The sequence below is a fragment of the Fundulus heteroclitus genome, chromosome 6 (genome assembly GCF_011125445.2).
Source record: "Fundulus heteroclitus isolate FHET01 chromosome 6, MU-UCD_Fhet_4.1, whole genome shotgun sequence".
Lineage (NCBI taxonomy): Eukaryota > Metazoa > Chordata > Actinopteri > Cyprinodontiformes > Fundulidae > Fundulus > Fundulus heteroclitus.
In genome coordinates, this window is record NC_046366.1 from 30552867 (window position 1) to 30573866 (window position 21000).

At 38.8% G+C, this 21000-nt stretch overlaps 2 protein-coding genes across 2 annotated transcripts in view; both read left to right on the forward strand.

Annotated features, from left to right (window-relative positions):
• Positions 1–3307, forward strand: part of tesk2 (testis associated actin remodelling kinase 2) — a 47371-nt gene extending 44064 nt beyond the window's left edge. The window contains exon 13 of the mRNA XM_012851330.3: positions 2667–3307. Coding sequence (XP_012706784.2) covers positions 2667–2953 — 287 coding nt within the window. The 3' untranslated portion in view covers positions 2954–3307. The remainder of the gene's footprint in view (positions 1–2666) is intronic.
• A 6513-nt stretch (positions 3308–9820) lies between these two features.
• Positions 9821–21000, forward strand: part of si:dkeyp-68b7.12 (rho GTPase-activating protein 30) — a 29179-nt gene continuing 17999 nt past the window's right edge. Inside the window, 5 exon segments of the mRNA XM_036138588.1 lie at positions 9821–9882; positions 10450–10786; positions 16643–16745; positions 18750–18894; positions 19744–19826. Of these exon segments, the coding sequence (XP_035994481.1) occupies positions 10699–10786; positions 16643–16745; positions 18750–18894; positions 19744–19826 (419 nt within the window). The 5' untranslated portion in view covers positions 9821–9882; positions 10450–10698.

Below are 21000 nucleotides of genomic sequence, written 5' to 3' on the forward strand. Positions count from 1 at the left end.
GGTTTTAGCAACTTTTTCTTGAACTAATAGCTTTTAATTTTCACAACAGAATGATGCTAAAAGTGCCAGTAATAACTTTGGCTACAAATTATATTTTTATTATGGTATTTAAATGTAGTAATGATAATAAATACAGGTTTTAGCAACTTTTTCTTGAACTAATAGCTTTTAATTTTCACAACAGAATGATGCTAAAAGTGCCAGTAATAACTTTGGCTACAAATTATATTTTTATTATGGTATTTAAATGTAGTAATGATAATAAATACAGGTTTTAGCAACTTTTTCTTGGACTAATAGCTTTTAATTTTCACAACAGAATGATGCTAAAAGTGCCAGTAATAACTTTGGCTACAAATTATATTTTTATTATGGTATTTAAATGCAGTAATGATAATAAATACAGGTTTTAGCAACTTTTTCTTGTACTAATCGCTTTTAATTTTCACTACAGAATGATGCTAAAACTGCCAGTAATATTTAATTTTAAATCAATATTTTTTCATTATGTTGGAGACTATGATTTTTTTTTTTTTTTTTTTTACATCATCATCCACAAATATCAACATCCCATCCATCCTATTTTTTCAAACCTCAAAATAGACATAAAATGGCGTTTCTTTAACAATGACAACATATTTCCTACAGTAGGTCTTTATCACAAATTATAACTTGTCTTTTTTTTTTTCAAAACCCATGCAACATTTGCGGCTCTGAACGAGTTTAATTCAAGTGGACCGTAGGCGAAACGGCTCTTTAGACTGTAAACGTTGCAGACCCCTGGTCTAAGAGTTTATTGCAGTGATTGAAGTAGAAGATGAATCCTAATAAACGCTAAAGTGAGTAAAGTTTCACACCAGCTCAGATTTTCTTATGTCCCTTAGCTTGTTGCACCACCGCCACATGACTTTTTTCACCCGTTAACAAAGTCCTGACAGTATTCTGCCTGGGTTGAGGAGTTTAAAAGCGTCTCTTTCCACTGACTTTCAAACATAAAATCCACAAATCTTCTACACAGTTAAAGTTTGCATCTTTGAAACCTAAGAATGATGTACCAATTATTCAGCATAGTGGTGGCAGCATCATGCTGAGGGCGTCTTTTAGACTTAGACAACTTTATTTGTCATTCTGCATGCACAGAGTACGTACAGAACGAAATTTCGTTTGCATACAGCTTGGAAAATCACAGTAAATTGCAGTAAATTACAGTAAATTTCAGTGTCCATAGTCCCATTTTGTGGCTTTTATGGCCAGAGGTGGTGATGCTCTGGATGTTGGACCCAAACCAACGTCCCAAAATGGCTGAAACTTGGACCCAGTCGGGCGCTCCAACAGGACGACGTTCCCGCTTATTCAGGGAAGCATCAGGTGTCAAACACACATGCTGTCCAGGAGAATAGCCTACTTTAAGGGTAAAAAAAGGTTTATCTGAGTGCAGACGGCGATCGGCTGCTCTGCTAAAATGCTTTAGATGGAAACCAGAGGTAGAAAAGTTAGGAGGAAAATGGAAAACCAGTATTCCAGCAACACAGATGTGAGCTGGTAAAGAAAAATGCTGACGCTGCTATTTTTGTTTGATCAGCCTGACGTTCCCTTTGTCCTCACTTTCTGTTTCTGTTGTTTCTGCAACAACAAGTTCGGGAATTCCTTCGTCTTTTAATGCGGACTAGAAAACGCAGCGTTTCTGAGGCGTGGAGGGAAATAAAATCTGTTAAGAAAGTCGACGACTTTTCAGCTTTACAAACACGCCGCTAACTCCGACCCTTTTTAAGAAGACATTCCTTTAACCCTTTAAAGCCTGATACTGGTATTTGTGAGGAAACTTTTCATTAAAAAAAATATTATTTTTTTGGTTTCTTTAAAAAAATAAAACATCAGGCTTTGAATTTCTCTTACATAATTGATATGTTAGACCAGAAAACACGTTTTCCTCTTGTTTTCTGGATTTTTATATAAGGCGTGTAAAATATATTAATTTGTATGTTCAGAAAAACACTGAGGTTGGTGAAGAGGTAAAAGTCTCCGAAGTTTTTTTTATCGAAAATTATACATTTGGAGTTAGAGGGTTAAATATCTTAAAATTTTCCTGCCCAGCTGTGTGTATGAATGTGTGTTTGAGTGCGACCGGGTTGAACTTTGCTATGTTTTAAAGCGGTTTTAGGGTCAGTATGACAAGAAGATCTCAATAAATTCACTCCAGAATAAATATTCATCACAAATATTACGACGTCCGCTTGGAAGATCAGGATTGTGGATCATTAGGTGGTCCAAAACCTTTTAACTCTACTATAAAAGCCTAAGAGGGGACTATAAATAAGTAAAATTAACTTGAAATGACTTTATCTGTCCTCGCCTTGAGCAGGTAAGTAAGATGATCTGCCAATGGAATAAGATTTTTGCTCTTAAAATAGGAACAACTTATCTCCATCATCTTATTTCAAGTGCAATATATCTAATTATCTCATTTTAGGGGTCAAAATACTCATTCCATTGGCAGATCTTCTTATTTACCTGCTAAAATCTATGACAAAAACACTAATTTTAAGAACATGTTACTTATTTTTAGATCCTGTTTTTGCAGTGTGCATCTAAAAGCTGTTAGAGTCGTCGACTAAAACTTAAAAAAAAAAAAAAAATCTGCTTCTTTTTCTTTCTTTTACCTTCAGCGACCAATTCCAAGTGTGACGGGGCGGCGCTGCTGAGCGACATCCGGCAGAAGGCGCTGCTGAGCGGCTGGGCGAGGAAATACGTGGTGGTGGAGATCCCGCCTTTCTGCAGGCAGAGGGGGGGGCACGGCGACGGCGGGGGGGCTGTGGAGGCGAGGTCGGGGGACGCGAGCGTGGAGAGCTGGTCTCCGATGCTCACCGGCAGCGAGACGGACAGCGGCGAGGCGATGGACTGCTCCGGAGGAGGAGAAGCGGGAGAGAGGGGATGCAAAGCTGCTTTGGTTTAACGCCGGCTGAAGATTTCAACAAGACTGAACTCTAAGCTCCTGGTTTCAGGGAGGTGGAGACAAGAAAAGACTGGAAACGTGTTATTAAAATAAAGCACTCACTTTTCTCTAATCTGTCAAGTGAATGTATGGCTTTTTGAATAAATAAACCACTTGGTCTAGATAAATAACTATTTTTCAAAGCTATGGCCCGGTTAGCACAAGAGGCTTTTATCTCCACGCTTTCTGTAAAGATTATATTCTGAAACAAAGTTATTGATATTTAATATTTTTTGAGATGTAGATATCTTTTTTTCCCCCCCTCTAAGACTGCCCTGTTTTTGTTGTTGTTTTTTTTTTGTGTGGGATATTGATGATCCCTTGTGTTGTGTGTGTGTGTGTGTGTGTGTGTGTGTGTGTGTGTGTCTGTGTGTGAATTTAAAAATATGTTTTGATATTTTCAGTGTTCGCTTTGAGACAAGCGCTTCTGCTAAGTTAAATAAAAACAAACCCTTTATGTTTCTGATCAAGAAGATCTTGCACTGACGGTCCCTTTAGAAGTTAATAGAAGAAATGAATACAACAAATGTTACATTTTAACCTAAAATAGGAAAGAGTGCTTTTTTTTTCTTAGTTTAAAAAGTTCATTTCATCTGATATTTGTCCTATTAGGTGCACATGTGACATTTCTTTTATTTGATTATTAATAATATCAAGGGTCAAAAGTGCCACAATTCATTAAATACGTTAATAAATCAATAAGTAAACACTTTTGTTGCAGTTTAGATAAGTTTGGGGATGTATATGTTAAATAAATTAATATGTAAATAGTTTATGTAATACATATTTGAATGATTAAAAGTTAATCTATAAGTTAAAAGCACATATAATTATTTCAAGTATCAAATCATTTCATATTCCTTTGCTGCAGCACATTGTGTTTTTATAACTCAGTGGGCGGAGCTAATATTATTGTAGACACGATGATTGGTCTGCAGCTGAATCAGCCAATCACATGTTTGGCTCCCCAAGCAAAGCTCAAGGGACAAATTTAAATTTGGCGGACTGTTGAAAATATACAATTAAATAAAGAAATATTGTGTCTTTAACATGTATTAAAATGCAATTATTTAAGTTATTTTATATACTTAATTTATTCAGATTTTTAAAAATAACCAATATATACTATATATGGGATTGTGGCACTTTGGCCCTCAGCAGATGAAAGTCAAGATTACAATTTCATGTGAGAAAATAAACCCCAAGAAAATGCCTTTAAAAGTGGTTCTGCTGTCAAAGTTTAAGCCAAAACTCAGTTTATTATAACATTTACCATTAGTCTGCAGGACACAATAAAAAACAAGCTAACAGAGCTGGCTGATAAAATACGCATTTAAATCTTCATCTGCCTTGAGTTTGGTTAATAAACGTTAAAAAAAAGACTGTTTACTCTCAAAATGGTGAATCCCAACCTTGAAACAGTGTTAAAGCTCGTTGTCACTCAAACGTCATTATTAGTTGTTGCCAAGGATGTATTGTTGTTCAGACATTTTGGTGCTCAGATGATTCTGGTCAGGATTTCAAAACCTCTGAAAATTTGCAAATCTTTGCTGTGGACATTAGATTATTGCTTAAAGCGAGAACATGAGTTATACCTGGGGAGGGAAAAAGACATAGTTTGAATAATTATTAATAAAAGAACAAGAAAATAGCATAATCTGGTGATTTTTTTTTTTCTCCATTCAGAGAACTGAGTGTTTTGGTGTCGGGTCTCTGAGGAGAAAAGATGGCCACGACATCTGGGTGAAATATAGTAGGTGTTTCTTGGTAAAATGTCTCCAGATAGCTGCTAATATTGTGGTTCCCATAACTACTAAAACTAAAACAGATCTAGTGCTAGAGATTTCCATGTGTCTCGGTTCCTCATTCTTGATCACCGAGCAGTTCTTTAAGCGTTTAGTTAAAACTGTTTTCATTGTATAAACTAAATTGTCTGTAAAATCCACCATTTAGCCCTAAATCGGGTCTCTTTTACAGGAACTCTGATGCACAGAACCTCCTTTTACTGTTTTCCTATGCAAGTTAGATCGTATAGTTTTACAAGATAAAGGATCTGCTTTGATATTTATGGAGCCGTTAATGTCTTACTCTTTGTATATTTGCGTAAAACGGTGGTGTTATCTGCAGAATACAGAAATTTCTGATTAAATAACTAAAGCTCCCCTGAGTTTTTTGTTTCTTGTTTTCTTTCTTCTTCTTTCTTTTTTATTTCAGTCCAAAAAAACAGAAGCTCTGGAGTTATTTTCTAATAATTGCTATCTGCATTTTAAATATCAAATGATTGTTCCTAGAAAAAACAGTTCAGAAAAGAGTTTGGTTTGCACGGGTTAATCGTTTCAGGGTTCCTGCACACTTCAGAACACACTGGGAAAGTATACTAGTTGATTTTTGGGTGTCTTCCAAATCCAGATTAGTACGGAAAGATATTTGTATTTTTTATCATATTTCCTGATTCATTTTCAATCCGTCCATCAATTGTCATCTCATTACTGTCCATTTTTCTGCCAGTTCAAAATTTAAATCCTGAATGCAGGACTATCTGCAGGATACTGGGGGAAAATGGAAAATAATGCTAAAATCAAAATTACGCTAATTATTGTAAAGCTACAATAGGTAACTTTTATCTAAATATTTATTTTAGCATATTTCTTAAAACTGTCACTTTATCCTGAAGGTAAAACAATGACACATATAATCTGGCTCCTTACACTCCTTTGGCTCCACCCAGTGGTATGTTTGCAGAAATACACCGCTCCCGGTCGGAAACAACCAATCAGAGCCAGGAGGCACGTCTGACTCTGATTGGTTGTTAGGAGTGTCAATCACTCAGTGTACTTTCTTGTCACAGCCCCTCCCTCGCACAGGCTAACGTCATTCAAGCTCCAGACTGCTGGTGGGCTGCAGCTGTTTGGAGAAAGGACGGCGATACAACCTGCTTTACATGAAAATGCAGATTTCTGGAGTGGCACCTGGTCAGAAAACAAAGACAGGTAAACATTGGAGCAGCACAGCAGACTCATTTTTTGGTGGGAGGGCTGAAGTGCAGCAGAGATCAAGAAGGAGGGACCTGTAAGGTGTGCAATTTACTTATTGAGCTTGTTGGGAGCAGGAATGGTTATAAAGTCTAACTGCTGCTGGGAGAAAGGATCTGTGATAGTGTTCCTTTGTGCACTGAGGATGCCGCAGTCTTTCACCGAAGGAGCTCTTCAGCTCCGCAGCTTCATGCATGGGATGGGAGACATTAACTATTAGTGACGTTGGTTTTGCCTTTCTGTCTGCACTGGGCCAGGGGCATCCTATATGTTTACAGGTCTGCCTAAAAAGACAATCAGACAGCCATCAGATCCAGAATGCTGCTGCCCGCGTCCTCACTAAGACTAAGAAAGTAGAGCACATAACCCCAGTTCTAAAGTCCTTCCACTGGCTCCCTGTATCTCAGAGAATAGACTTTAAAATCCTTGTGTTAGGTTATAAATCACTGAATGGCTTAGCACCTAAACACATCACAGACTTGTTATCAGTGTATAAACCATCCAGACCACTAAGGTCTTCTGGCTCCAGCCTGCTCTGCAGAACCAGAACCAGAACCAAACATGGAGAATCAGCATTTAGTTCCTATGCTCCGCTTATCTGGAACAAACTTCCAGAAAACTGCAAAAGAAAACTGTAAGAGTTCTTTTAAATCAAGATTAAAAACACATTTGTTTAGGATTGCCTTTGACTGTTGTAGTTAAATTGTTTTACTGAAACACAATTAGTTCAGCTTTGTAGTCCAACTGTTTTTAATATTTGCTTTTAGTGTATATTCTCCCATGTTTATTTTGTGTCAATTTTTCTACAATTTACTCCAACTGGTTTTTATTGTTGTTATTTTAACTTGCTTTATTCTGTCTTTATTTTTCGTATTCCTATTTAATCATGTAAAGCCCTTTGCGTTGTCCTTGTACTGAAATGTGCAGTATAAAAACATTTGCCTTGCTTTACAGAGCTGGCCATCCTGATGAGTTTATCAAACTGCTTCCTCTCAGTTGTAGATAAGCTGTTGCTCCAGCTAGCTACACCACAGAAGATGGCTGATGCCGCCACAGAGACATAAAAGGTTGTTTCTTCTGCACTCCAAAAGACCTTTGTTTCCTAGTTGGTAGGATCTGCTTTGACCTTTGTTGAAAAGAGCCTCAGAGGTGTGACTCCAGGTGAATCCATAGGTACGTGTAACTACCTCTACATCTGTTTCCTGGATGTTCACCACATTCAATGAGATTGATCCAACACAAGCTCATTGGGTTTTCCCAGTGTTGATCAAGAGGTGGTTCCATTGGCACCTGTCCACAAACTCCTGTTCATTGCAGAGTCATCTGAGAACCTCTGAAGATGGCAACCTGGCAAGTTGATGAAGAAGTCTGCAGTGCAGAGGGTGAACATGAACAGCGTCAGCACAGTTCCCTACTGGAGCCTCCGTACTCCATACCAGCCTCTCGGAGACTGAAATTAAAGAACATGATCCTCACAGCACTTCCAGGTTTCTCCAGGTGAGTGCAGGATGGCGATGATGGCATCACCCACCCTCATACCAGGCGGGTAGGCTGAGAACATTAGCTAACCATTGTTACCGTACGCTCCATAAGGTGGTCAAATATCAAAATACATGGTTACCCATACTTTAACGTTACCAAATGAACGAGTAAATGTTTTTGCACCATTTTAGGAAAAGAAAATCACACATCAAGATCTGTTATTAACCTTGGGTTTATCATTACGTTATAATTATCTGACCACGGAGGAATCTTTACAAGTCCCTGTAAAATAATCATCGGGCAACGTTCAGGTAACCGTTGTCATGTAAAGGTTACCGGATCTCTTAACCAGTTGGCGACTGCGACAAAGAGGGTAGAGTAGTTGTCTTGCAATCGGAAGGTTGTTGGTTTGATTCTAGGATCCTCTTGTAATGTGTCAATGTGCCCCTGGGCAAGGCACTTAATCCCAAATTGCCTACCAGCCTGTGTGTCGGAGTATGAATGGATGTGGATTTATAACGTAAAGCGCTTTGAGTGGCTGATATGACTAGAAAAGTGCCGCATAGATTCAGTCAATTTACTATTAATTAATCATTGTTTAACATTAATTACCTAAGTATTAAGTAAACATATTGTGTATCCTGCAGCAACATCACATCAAAATCTGTTTCATTTTATTTAACAATTGCTTCATCATTAGCCAGAAAAACATTTGTCCTCCAAAACTTGTCACATATCAACATCTGTTCTTAATAATTAGGCAAACAGTAGTTATTACTCAAGCATTAGTTAACCGCTACTTATTGTTTCTTAAGCCCTAGTTTACCAGTACTTATTACTTAATCATTAGTTAACCACAACTTATTATTACTTAATCATTAGTTTACCAGTACTGAAGCCTTAGTTAACCAGCACTTATCATTACTTAAACCTTAGTTTACCACTACTTATTATTACTTAATTAGTTAACCACTACTTATTATTACTTAAGCATTATTTAACCGCTACTTATTGTTTCTTAAACCTTAGTTTACCAGTACTTATTACTTAATCATTAGTTAACACTACTTATTATTACTTAAGCCTTAGTTTACCAGTACTTATTGCTTAATCATTAGTTAACCACAACTTATTATTACTTAATCATAAGTTTACCAGTACTGAAGCCTTAGTTAACCACTACGTATTATTACTTAAGCCTTAATTTACCACTACTTATTACTTAAACCTTAGTTTACCAGTACTTATTATTACTTAATCATTAGTTAACCACTACTTATTATTACTTAATCATTAGTTAACCACTACTTATTAATACTTAAGCATTAGTTAACCACTACTACTTATTATTACTTAAGCCTTAGTTAACACTACTTAGTATCACTTAATCATTAATTAACCACTACTTATTATTACTTAATCATTAGTTAACCACTAGTTATTATTACTTAAGCATTAGTTAAACACTATTTATTATTACTTAATCATTAATTAACCACTACTTATTATTACTTAAGCCTTAGTTAACCACTACTTATTATTACTTAATCATTAGGTAAACAGTACTTATTAATACTTAAGCGTTAGTTAACCACTACTTATTATTACTTAAGCCTTAGGTAACCACAGTGTACCCCATTAAGTGAATTCACACATCACAATCTGTTAGCTATCAGCTAGACATAACTTGATCATTACCTGTTAAGTAAATGTTTTGTGTACCTTCAAGTGAAGTTGCACATTAAACCATTAGGTAACCGCTATTTCCCCCATTGCCAAACCAGCATTTTTGTGGTTAGTGTCAAGTGACGCTACCCATTAAAGTTGTTAACTATACCTTTATCATTACCTAACTAATAAGAAGTAGTTTGGGATACCCTCAAGTGAAGTCACTCATCAAAATCTATTAACTGAGAATTCCTTTATAAGTTCCTGTGTCTGACTACATTGCTTGCTTCTGGTCCTTCAAATGTTTTGTAGCATTAAATGCACATACTTCTTATTAAAATTGTGACCAAATGTGGCACCGTTGGGACATATAGTATCTCTGTGAGCATCAATTCATTCGTGTGACCTTATACTGAATTTTAAAACTGATAAAAAAAATAAGCTCAATATGCTTGCTTCTTCTCGTCTGGGTGAGTAAATCACAAGGAGCCTGGACAACAAAGAGGCAAATGTTGCTCATAAAGGGAAATAGATGCTGCATGCAGATACAATGAACTGATTTCCCTACAGAGGCGGAGAAACTGTGGGCCACATACGCAGAGAAAGCACAAGAGAAGGAGAGACACTCAGGAAGTTAACAGGGGAAGTTTAGTGGTTTTTTTGCGTCATCGTTTTATGCTGCTTCTTGTGTGCCGTTGCAGAGTGAAGGTAGGAACGCTTGTTTTCGCTTTATATCTTGTTTGTTTCCTCTTGTTTTAAACTCCTGCTTGAAAAGGGACACGTAGATAGGGATGGGATGAGCGATGGGAGGGAGGTAGCAGGTGCCAGGATGGTGGAGAAGGTGGGGGTTGAGTTGAATGTCTGTTTGAGTTTGTATTTTCAAGCTCGACTTCCGCTGCAGTGAGAACGGGCCCCACAATGGCCGTGACATGTGTTTAGAAAGGCCGTACGGGCGCACCGTGAACACAGAAGCCGGGCCCAAGCGGAGAAAGGAGGCTTTAGTTGGTCCACCAGCTCAAAGACTCTTAGAAACTGTGACGGGAGTGATCAGTTAGAGGCTTATTTCACTGAATAGCAGAAGTGCAGGGACAAGGGTGTGGCCTTTGATTCGAAAAAAATAAATTGAGTTCATTGGGGGGAAGTGGAAAGCCACATTTGCACACCAAGGATTGACTGCAGTTTGTTTGATTTTGCATGGACAGTCATCTGCAATGAGAAGCTGCAGTTTGCACAAAGAAAAAGTTATATTTGGGCTTTTTTTTTTTTTTTTTGCAGGGTGGAAGGCTAAAGGTTTGTCCCAAGACTCCAGCTTTAAAATGCGATACAGCTCACACAGGTGGCAAAGTTTCCAGAGGCAGCAGCAGCGCGGTAGAATCCCTGACATGCACACGTCCTCCGCCGAGTCACTGTCACACTAACCAGAGTCGGTGAGAGACATCCAGCGCAGGCAGCCGGCAGCCTGAGCTGACAGAGGAGCACCGGAGGCCGCTCTGAATGTGACGGGGAGACCGAAGGCAGGAAGAGATGCGGAGAGTTCGAAGAAAAGGGGCCAACAAAGAAAAGGTGTTTGGATGTGATCTGCTGGAGCATCTCACCGCCTCCAGTCAGGAGAGTAAGTAGATCACATAACCCGTTCGTACATGTTTATTTCAGCTTCTTTTTTTTTTTTGTTTTTCTATTCCCCATATAACAACAAAAAGCAGATATTTTTTTGTCTATTTGTCTTAACTTGCTTTCAAAGCTTACATGACTCTAAAGTTTCATAAATACAGTTTAAATGTCTTTAAAAAAAGACTCAGATCTACTTTTTAAGGCCTGGATTCAGCCATTTCTTCTTATGACATTCAAACCGCAAAGCTTCAACCACACCTGGTCTGACAAGCTGGTTGTATTGTAACTCTGACTACCAGTGTCATGTTCTTCTGGGGCCGCTTATCACCAGAAACACGTTTTTGGCTTTTTTTGTTCTTCTTCTCCAAACAAAATAAATAAAAATAAAACTTGACTTTTGTGCCTCAAAACTTTTCCGAACACTTTGTCAAGTCGCAGCTGCAAACTTTAATGTGTTTTGTTGGGATTCAAAGCGATAAACCAACAGATTAGTTGGGTTTGGATGAAAATATTACAAGCTATTATAGAAATAAAATATCCGAGAAGAATATTTAGTAATAAATAAAAAGTGTGCATTTTTATTTGACTTTAGTCTGAAACCCCTAAATGAAGTCTGGCGCAACTGTCTTCACCATTCGATCTGAATCTGTGAAGGCCTTGGATATTTTTATTGATTTATTTCAAACATAATTGTAAAATTCATACACACAGCAATGCACACACTGCCAAATCGATGCATCTTGAATGAAAAGGAGCAAAGAGAAGAGCAATCTTATGATATCTGACCCCTAACTTATCTTACAATAACACTACATCAGTTTTGTTACTTAATCTTTTTTTTTTTTTTTACAGTATTTACATCCGTCCTTTCTCAGTTATTTTATAGAGAACATTAGTGATCAAACAGCATCACAAAGACGAAAGAACACAGCAGACAGGTCTCAGAGGAAGATGTGGAGCACTATAAAGCAGTGTTAGAATATAAAACAATTTACCAAACATCTCGCAGTAAAATCCATCGTCTGGAACTGGAAAAAAAAGCGTGGCGCACCTTCAGATCTACCAAAACATGGACTGTCCACCTTAACCGACCAGCTGGGCAAGGAGCGTTATTAAGCAGAGAAACAGCAGTGAAGCCCACGGTAACTCTGGAGGAGCTGCAGAGGTCCACAGCTCAGAGAATCTGTTGACATAAAACCATTGATGTAACTCTTGGAGACACATGCAAGATGCTCTTCCAGTCAAATCGCTTCCACACAATGAATCCCAATAACCCATCCGCACTCCTGATTTAACTTGACTCCGCCAGATGGATTTGCTCCGCATATCCATCTGGAAACCTTCCGTTGAAGTAATTTTGGAAAGGGGCGAAAATACTGGTTAGCTAATTGGCCTATGTTGGTGATAGACGGGCCAAATAAACCAATCAGATCATCGAAGCATATGACGTACTCGTCAACATGCGACGAAAACACAACCACAAGCCAAGCTACTCTTGCTGCTGCAGGTAAAGGCTCGTTAGCTCAGCAAAGAAATTCTCTGTAATTCCGATAAAACTTGCTCGATAGCCACGCTAACACTAGTTTCATCGGCTGAAGCCGCCATGTTCTTTAGACTGAACTGTCACGCTTCTCGTTGCGTCACACCTCAACCCGCCTCAAAGCCAACGCTGATTGGACGTTCGTTTGGTGAACGGCTCCAAATTTTCTTTAACGGAAAGTAGCCAGACTGATCTGCGAGTGAAACCTTGAAAGCTCGCGAGATCAGGATGGTCTCACGAGGCTAATCCTGATTATCATACAAACACAGTCATACAATGATATCCAGGTTGGTGGGCGGTTTGGGGCTCAGCATGTGGTGGAGGGAAGCCAGAGTAAAACCTTCAGTCTTTTAATGGCAAAACAACGTCCATTCTTATGAGTGCCTGGTCTATACGCCATGGACACATCGTATCCGCAGTAAAACACGGGGAGGGCAGCGTCATGCTGAGGAGCTCAGTTCAAGTTGATGGGTAGAGGAAAGAAAACCTGTTGGAGGCAGAAAAACACTTGCGACTGGGGGTGGGATGGACAACAACCTGAAATGTACACCAGTGGTTTATATCCAAGCATTTTTCTTGAGGTAGAAAGGGTACGTCTACGAGATTATTATTATTATTGATTGCATTGAACCCAAACCACACATGAGGTTCATGGGAGCCATGTTTCTATGGGTAAAGATGTAAATATATGACTTTGATGACGCATCCTTCTAGCCTCGTGAGACCATCCTGATCTCGCGAGCTTTCAAGGTTTCACTCACAGATCAGTCTGGCTACTCTCCGTTAAAGAAAATTTGGAGCCGTTCACCAAACGAACGTCCAATCAGCGTTGGCTTTGAGGCGGGGTGAGGTGTGACGCAAGGAGAAGCGCGACAGTTCAGTCTAAAGAACATGGCGGCTTCAGTCGATGAAACTAGCGTTAGCGTGGCTATCGAGCAAGTTTTATCGGAATTACAGAGAATTTCTTTGCTGAGCTAACGAGCCTTTACCTGCAGCAGTCAGAGTAGCTTGGCTTGTGGTTGTGTTTTCGTCGTCGCTGTTAGTACGTCATATGCTTCGTTGATCTGATTGGTTAATTTGGCCCGTCTATCACCAACATAGGCCAATCAGCTAAGCAGTATTTTCACCCCTTCCCAAAATTACTTCAACGTAAGGTTTCCAGATGAATATGCGGAGCAAATCCATCTGGCGGAGTCAGGTTAGCAACCTTCAGGTCTGCACATCGTTTGGCCGTTCCAGATAAAAGTGTGTCAAGTTCCACCCGTTCAAAACTTTCCCATGTTTCCATGTCTCCTCATACGATGGAGCAGGTGGGATTTCAAGGCAACTCAGGGCTGAAAACACAACATCTGGTTAAAGTTGGAGAATATTTATAACCCCAGCAACTTTGTTCTGTAATATAAAAAATGTTTTGACAAAAAGAGAGAAACCTGTAAAACACACAAGTCAAGCCTGTAAACTGTGCAAAGATGCCAGAGCGCTGCTGCTGGGATTTCATCACATTGAAGAAGTTGATTTTTGGTCTTAGTGTTTCTACAGCTGCTCATGTTGTGGTTATTACAGCCGTCTGTCCCAACATAAAATCACTATGTCCAGTTTAGAAACGTGGTTAAAATTGACGTGCATGTTTACTTTTACATTTTACCGGTGTGGAAAACATCAGGTCACGTATTATTTACATTTCATATCTGTTTGGAAGATGAAATCTCCCGAAGCAGCTGCTAATCCTCTGGGTTATCATGAAGAAACAGAGCATTATTACCATTTTAAATAAAAAAGGTCGCCCTTAAGTATGAATCTCACGTTCTGACATCAACTGCAGTGTGTACAGACTTTAGATGTTTTAAAGAAAACGTTGACACCATTCGAAAGAGATTTACAAGAATATCTATGAAGAATTATATTTTATATTTTCACAACATAGATGCTTAAGTAGACATGTAACTGAATTAAGGATTAATTTATTTTGGAAAGATTATGAATAATATACCAAAATATAGTTCTGGTGAGATGTTTACACTTATCACTGGCTTATGTTATTAATTTAGGACTTTTAATTACTTAATTGAGCTGAAATTGAGCTAAAGTGGGATGATAACACTATATGTAACCTCTGTGATTCTTGAAAGACAGAAATGATCACAATTTTACTCTAATCTACACAGTGTCAAGATTATCTAGAGAATCTTGAATATATACATAAAAAACGTTAAAAATGGGTTAAATCTTCTTTAAGGAGGAGCACATCGTCCAACAGGCTTCTAACAGCAATTAACAAGCTTCTAAGACTTATATTGACAAAAATATTCACATATCTTCCTGCACACAAACATAAACTTAAATGACATCTCATTGTTAATCCACAGTGTTTATCTGGATCTTATTAAAGCCTTTGCAGCTATAAGAGCTTCAACTCTTCTGAGAAAGCATTCCACAAGCTTTAAGGAGTAAATTTAGACCATTTTCCCCATAATGCATTCGTGAGGTCAGACACTGATGTTGGACAAGAAGGCCTGGCTCGCTGTCTCCACTTTAATTCATCCCAAATGTGGTCGGTCAGGTTAATGTCAGGCCTGTTTATCCACTCTAAACACGTAGATCCATGTCTTCATGAATGCTGGTTTCTGCTCTGCTGAAGGAAGCAGGAAGAGATCCTCCTAAAACTGTTCCCTCAAAGTTGGAAGCGTTAAATTGTCAAATTCTCCTGGCTTGCTGAATCATTAAGAGCTTCTTTCACTGAGAGTACCGAGGGCGAGTCCCGCACCAAAATCCCCTCTCCACCAAATTCTTTTTTTAATTCAGTTTTATTCATATAGCGCCAATTCATGGTACATGTCATCTCAGGGCACTTTACAAAGTCAAATTCAATCAAATCCTCCAGACAGGTTGGTCAAAAAGTTTCCTATCTAAAGAAACCCAGCAGGTTGCATCAAGTCTCCTGAGCTGATGTGAAGGCCACGTGAAGTTTAGAGGTCTGTAGCTGTTGTCTGTGCAGCATCTGTTGACCCCGCCCTGTGATTTTACAGTCCCTGGGATTCAAAGCGGGAGACTTGTAGTCCTCTAAACACCAAGCCACCACTCCCTCTTCAAGGAAGTTTAAATGACAGGACCTATTGCACAAGTTACATCCTGTGACGGCACAATGCTGTAATTGACCAGACTCCTGCAGTTGATATTATACACCTGCAGCCTTGGAAGTGATTAAAACATCTGACATTTATTGATTCTTGAGGGTGAACAAATACTTTTGGCGGTATAGTTTTATCGTAAATGTAAATATAGTAATTCTAGATGTACATTTGACAGTTCTTTTCAATCAGAAATGTTAGAGCTTGTTTAAAATCGGTTGGTTTCTTGCCATTAAACTGGCTTTAGAGAGCCATTTATTAAAACTTGAACTCAGGTTGCTTTATCCACTGCAACATCCACTTGTGTCCAAGTGGAAAAAAAGTAATCGGTTAGGGTTAAGGAAAGGCCCAAGCCTTTTATAAACTGGAAAGTCCTGGACAGGGACAGCCGGATGTCTGTCCACATTAAAGCAAAGATCAACTTGATGACCCATCAAGACTTTTTGGGACATATTCTGTGCATTGATGAAAAAAAGTTGACCAGAGCAGCAGTTCAGTAAAATCAACATCTTCCAGTCAAACACATTGGTGATAGTGTGACGATCTTGGGCTTCTTTGCTTTTTTGGGATCAGAACAACTTCCTGTAATTCAAAGAACAATGGGTTCTGCACTATAGAAGAAAGTCCTGGAGGTTAATGTCCAACCATGGGTTTGCAACTTTAAACAGAAGCTCACTTAGAGCAGGACAATGATCTGAAACACGGCAGAAAGTTGAGCTGGCCTGAAAAGGAGAAAGTTTAGGAGCTACAAAGTGGGAAGAAGTTCCTTCACAGTGACGGAAAAGACTCATTGAAGGCAGACGGGTAATTTAAATGTCCAAACCACCCTTATTTTTTTCTGTTTAGCATCCAGGGAGGAGGTTTTATTATAAGCTTCTTGATCAAAAGTGCTTTCTGTTGTCTGAAGGTTTTTTAAAGCTTATTTTGTACTATACCAACTTTTTAAATGATCTGTCTAGCACGTTTACTTAAATATGAGGCAAATCTTTGGTCTTTGGGTCTGACAGAAGCAGCTTTCTTCGGCTGATCATCTTAAACGATCTGGCTTGATACGTATATCCGTACAAGATAACACATGGAGATTGAATAATAGTAGTCTCACCTTTGTCCTCTCATCTAGTGAATACAAAAGAAGCATTTTGCCTCTAATTCTTGCGTTGCCTTCAATAATAAGAGTCATTTCCTGCAGTTCCCCTGGTGTTACGATCCTGCAGTGAGTTTGTGGAGCAACATGGCATCGTGGACGGCATCTACCGGCTGTCTGGGGTTTCATCCAACATCCAGAAACTAAGGTATGTGTGTTGTATTTGACAACGTGTGTGCTAGCCTTTTACCCAAACTGTCATTGGAGACACTAAGTACACCTGCTGTAGAAATAAGAAGGCACAGCCGAGTGTTTTCCAATCAAATTGACCCGATTAATTGATTAATTGAATAAGGTGGAAAGACATCAGTAATGACCTCAAAGAAGCAATTGTTGCTCCTCATCAATCCGGGAGGGCTTCTAAGCAGTGGCGGTTCTAGACCAAATTTACCAGGGGGGCCAAGGTGGGGCCAGTATTTTTTCACAGGGGCGCAGAACAAAAAAATGAAACAATAAAATGGCAATATTTAACTGTGTAATAATATTAAGTGAGGCACTTGTGGCTCTGGAACTGCAGATTTCAGACCCCTGATCTAGCAGTTGAAAACTTTGGTCCCAGCTCAATACAGCTAAAGCAAAACGTGAAACATATTAAATTTAATATCCTTCTTAGAGTAAAACTGTATAGGTAAAAAATAAAATTGGTCAAAGTGACCAACCAGTTATGGTTTCTTTGCCATTGCAACTAATTATTAGAAGTGTATTATTGTTATGTCTTTAGTAAAGGGGCCATAACAGGGGCCAGGACCAGTTCTACAGGGGCATGGGCCCCTGTTGGCCCCTGTCTAGAACCGCCCCTGCTTCTAAGGCTATTTCTAAATCTGAATCCATTATTTTACAGCGATTACTATTATTTCCGAGCAGAAATCAGTCAGGAGAACTGCTGATCTTCCCAGGAGTAGATGCCAGGGTAAATTAACATAAAGATCAGAGCATGCAATGCTCAAAGAAATGGCAAAAAAAAAACCAAGAGAGCCGCCTTAGGCTCTACAGGCCTCAGTTAGCATATGAATTAGAGAATTCATGACAGGGCAGCTTGTTTGTGGGGGTCACGAGGAGGAAGCATCTTCTCCCTATAAATAATAAGGCAGCACAACTCAGGCCTGCAAAGGTGGGTCAGAGTAAACACCTAACTATCAGAGGGCTGATGAGTTGAGCTTTTATTACAGCCCCTCACTGTCATTGAGATGACCATTAACTCTGCGGTGCACCACTGTGTTCTAGAGACAAACGTGAGGCCGTCTTCCAAAGCGTGGCTTTTTAGCTTCATCGGAGCTAAAACACAGCATCAGATCTACAAAACGGTGGCTAGAAAAGAAAAGAAAGAAAAGAAAAGAGGCAGGGTGCTGCAACGGCCTAGTCAAAGGCCGGACCTCCACCTGATTGAAACACCTGTGGTGTGACCGAAAGAGAGATGTGCAGAAACCAATCTCTGCTGTTCAATGAACTAAAGCAGGCGTGTCCAAAGTGCAGCCTGGGTGAATCATTTTGTGTGGCCCCCCAACCGCAGTTCAACCGTGGAGAAACGTTTGGCCTTCCAGCAAAAGGAATGGAAACAGAATTTAGTTATTTTTGGGGGGTAATGTTTTAAATATTAAATTTAAATCTTCTTGAATGGAGAGCGTTGGGTACTAAACAAACCATTCGGTGACTATTTCCTCAGAAACAGGCTGGGGCCGCACCCATTTATTAAATGTCGCTAAAGGGTAGTTGAAAAAAAGTTCTTCCATTGGTTGCTGGGAAGAGACTAAAAACAATTTCTAAACCAACAAAACAGAAAGCACACAACCCCAAAAAGTTGGAAAACCTTTTTTTGGAGCCATAATTTGTTCGTTTCTACTTTGTTTCAGGTCAAAGGAAAAATAATTCCTATTATAATCTTGATTTTTTTTTTTTTAAATAGCCCCCCAAGAGTTTTTAACTTGGAGAGTTTGACGCATTGTGCAAAACGTTTGGACACCGCTGAACTACAGCGATGCTATGAAGACGTTTCTTAACAATGATATGACTGTCAGACAAAATGGCTGCCTTAACTTATTGCTGCAAAGCGTGATTCTACGATCTACACCGTGCAACGTTACTCCAATGACTGTATGAACCAGATTTGATTGTGAAAATAGCTTGACGTGAATCTCTGTCCTCGTGCACCCAGGGGTGAGTTCGAGGGCGACGGAGCTCCGGATCTGAACAAGGATTTGTACCTGCAGGACATCCACTGCGTCAGCTCTTTGTGCAAAGCGTATTTCAGAGAGCTGCCCAACCCTCTGCTCACCTACCAGCTGTATGACAAGTTTGCTGTGAGTATCTCTAAAAGCTGCTCTCCAAACTCACGTGATCCCGATCCATCTGATTCTGGGAGAAAAAGAAAGACAGAGGATGTTCACGCCGTGTTGGGGGGGAAATGCTGAGCGCTGTTTTAAAATAATGGATCAACACGAAAGGTGTTTCATACTTATTTACCTCACCCAGCCCGACCACTAACATTCACTGCAAAAAGGGAACTAAAAGTAAGTCAAATTTACTTGAAATGAGTGGATTTGTCCTTGATTTGAGGAGGTAAATAAGATTATCTGCCAATGAAATAAGATGTTTGCACTTAAAATAAGAACAACTCATCTCCATCATCTTATTTCTAGTGCAGTATATCTAATTATCTTATTTTAGGGATCAAAATACCCATTCCATTGGCAGATAATCTTATTTACCTACTCAAATCAAGAACAAATGCTTTTATTTCAAGAAAATTGTACTTACTTTTAGATCCGTTTTTGCAGTGCGTTAATCTTTCCACGGGTTCCTTCTCTGCAGCCTGGATAAGCTGTTAGATTTGCATTTTTTCCCCCTTCAATCTCCCTCCTAGGAGGTAAAATGCAGCTCAGAGACAGACATGGTTGGGCTGAAACATCTTGTTCTTAGACTAATACATACATTTATTAATACATCACTTAATAAATTTGACGATTCATACAAAAAAGGAACATGTGGAGTGTTGCTTGGGCAATCCCTTGTCTTAATGTCCAATTTCTTCTGCATAAATTAAAAAAAAGTAAAAATTAAAATGAAAGGGGACTGTGTAATTACGGCTGACACTGGAGAAGGTTAATTTATTGAGATGGAGAATGTTAAGAAGGCATGCATCTCTGCAGGAGGCGGTGGCCATCCAGCTGGAGGAGGACAGGCTGGTAAAGATCAGGGATGTGCTGAAGGAGCTACCGGAGCCTCATTACAGGTAGAGTCTCCCGCGGCACAGCGAGCCCCGGCTAACTCTGGACTTTTTTTCAAACCGATCTGCAGCTGGTGTTAAACACTTTTGCCAAATTTGACACTGATCAATGGAATTAAAACACATTTTTTATTACTAAACGTCCTGCACTCAAAATACTTTTAAAGACCTTTGCCAGTATTCATTCTCTGAGTGGCTGATGTGTGGAGACGCCATTGTGATTTTATTCTGGTAGGATTTATCATATTTTTCCCAGGAGCTGCACACGCAGCATTTAGGTACAGCTGGGACAATATTTTGTAGAAATTACACAACAACTGCAAAGTGAGTTGCACATGTTTTGTAAAGTATCTGCATTAATGTTCAGGAATTTCTAAACATAACAACGACCACTTGGAAGTGGATACATTGTTCTATAATCAATCTATCCATGTGTTTACTATGACTGCTTATAGTACAAAATAATCAAATCTGTATTATTTTTAAGTAACCTTTATTTAACCAATTAATTCTTACTTGCAACAAAGATGTTAAATCTCTTGTCAGCGTTAAACTTTCCACCTTTTTTAAGCTTCAAAACAAAATTAAATGAAACTAAACTGCTGACCAAAGTATTTAAAAACAGCATATATTAGTAGATAATATTCTTGACGGAAGCGTGCAGACCGAACTGTGACTTTAAAACACAAATTTGCAGCAAACTGTAGATTTTGTAATCTAATTTGTAATCATATGTGTGTAAAAAGAGAGGAAGAGGTCAAACAAATTAATTTTAAGATTGACTTTACATACAAGACATTATTCCATAAGGTTTTGATATTTTATGTGAAAACTTATTGTGTCGTATCCTAAAGTGATGAAAAATTAATTAAAAAAATTTAAATTTTGCATAATACAGTTACGGTCAAATCATTCGGATGCAGATGCTTTGATTTTAAAATAAGGAAATTCTTTCTTTCTTTCTTTCTTTCTTTCTTTCTTTCTTTCTTTCTTTCTTTCTTTCTTTCTTTCTTTCTCTCTATATGGATAGATAGCACTGTGAGCAGACATACTCACAGTGCTATCACACTCTATTCAACCACAATGTGGTTGAATAGATCTTTATAGGGTTGATCTGGACTCGTTTTACAGCCAAATAGCCTCAATACTTGGCAAATATTTTTGCTGTTTTAGAATAAAA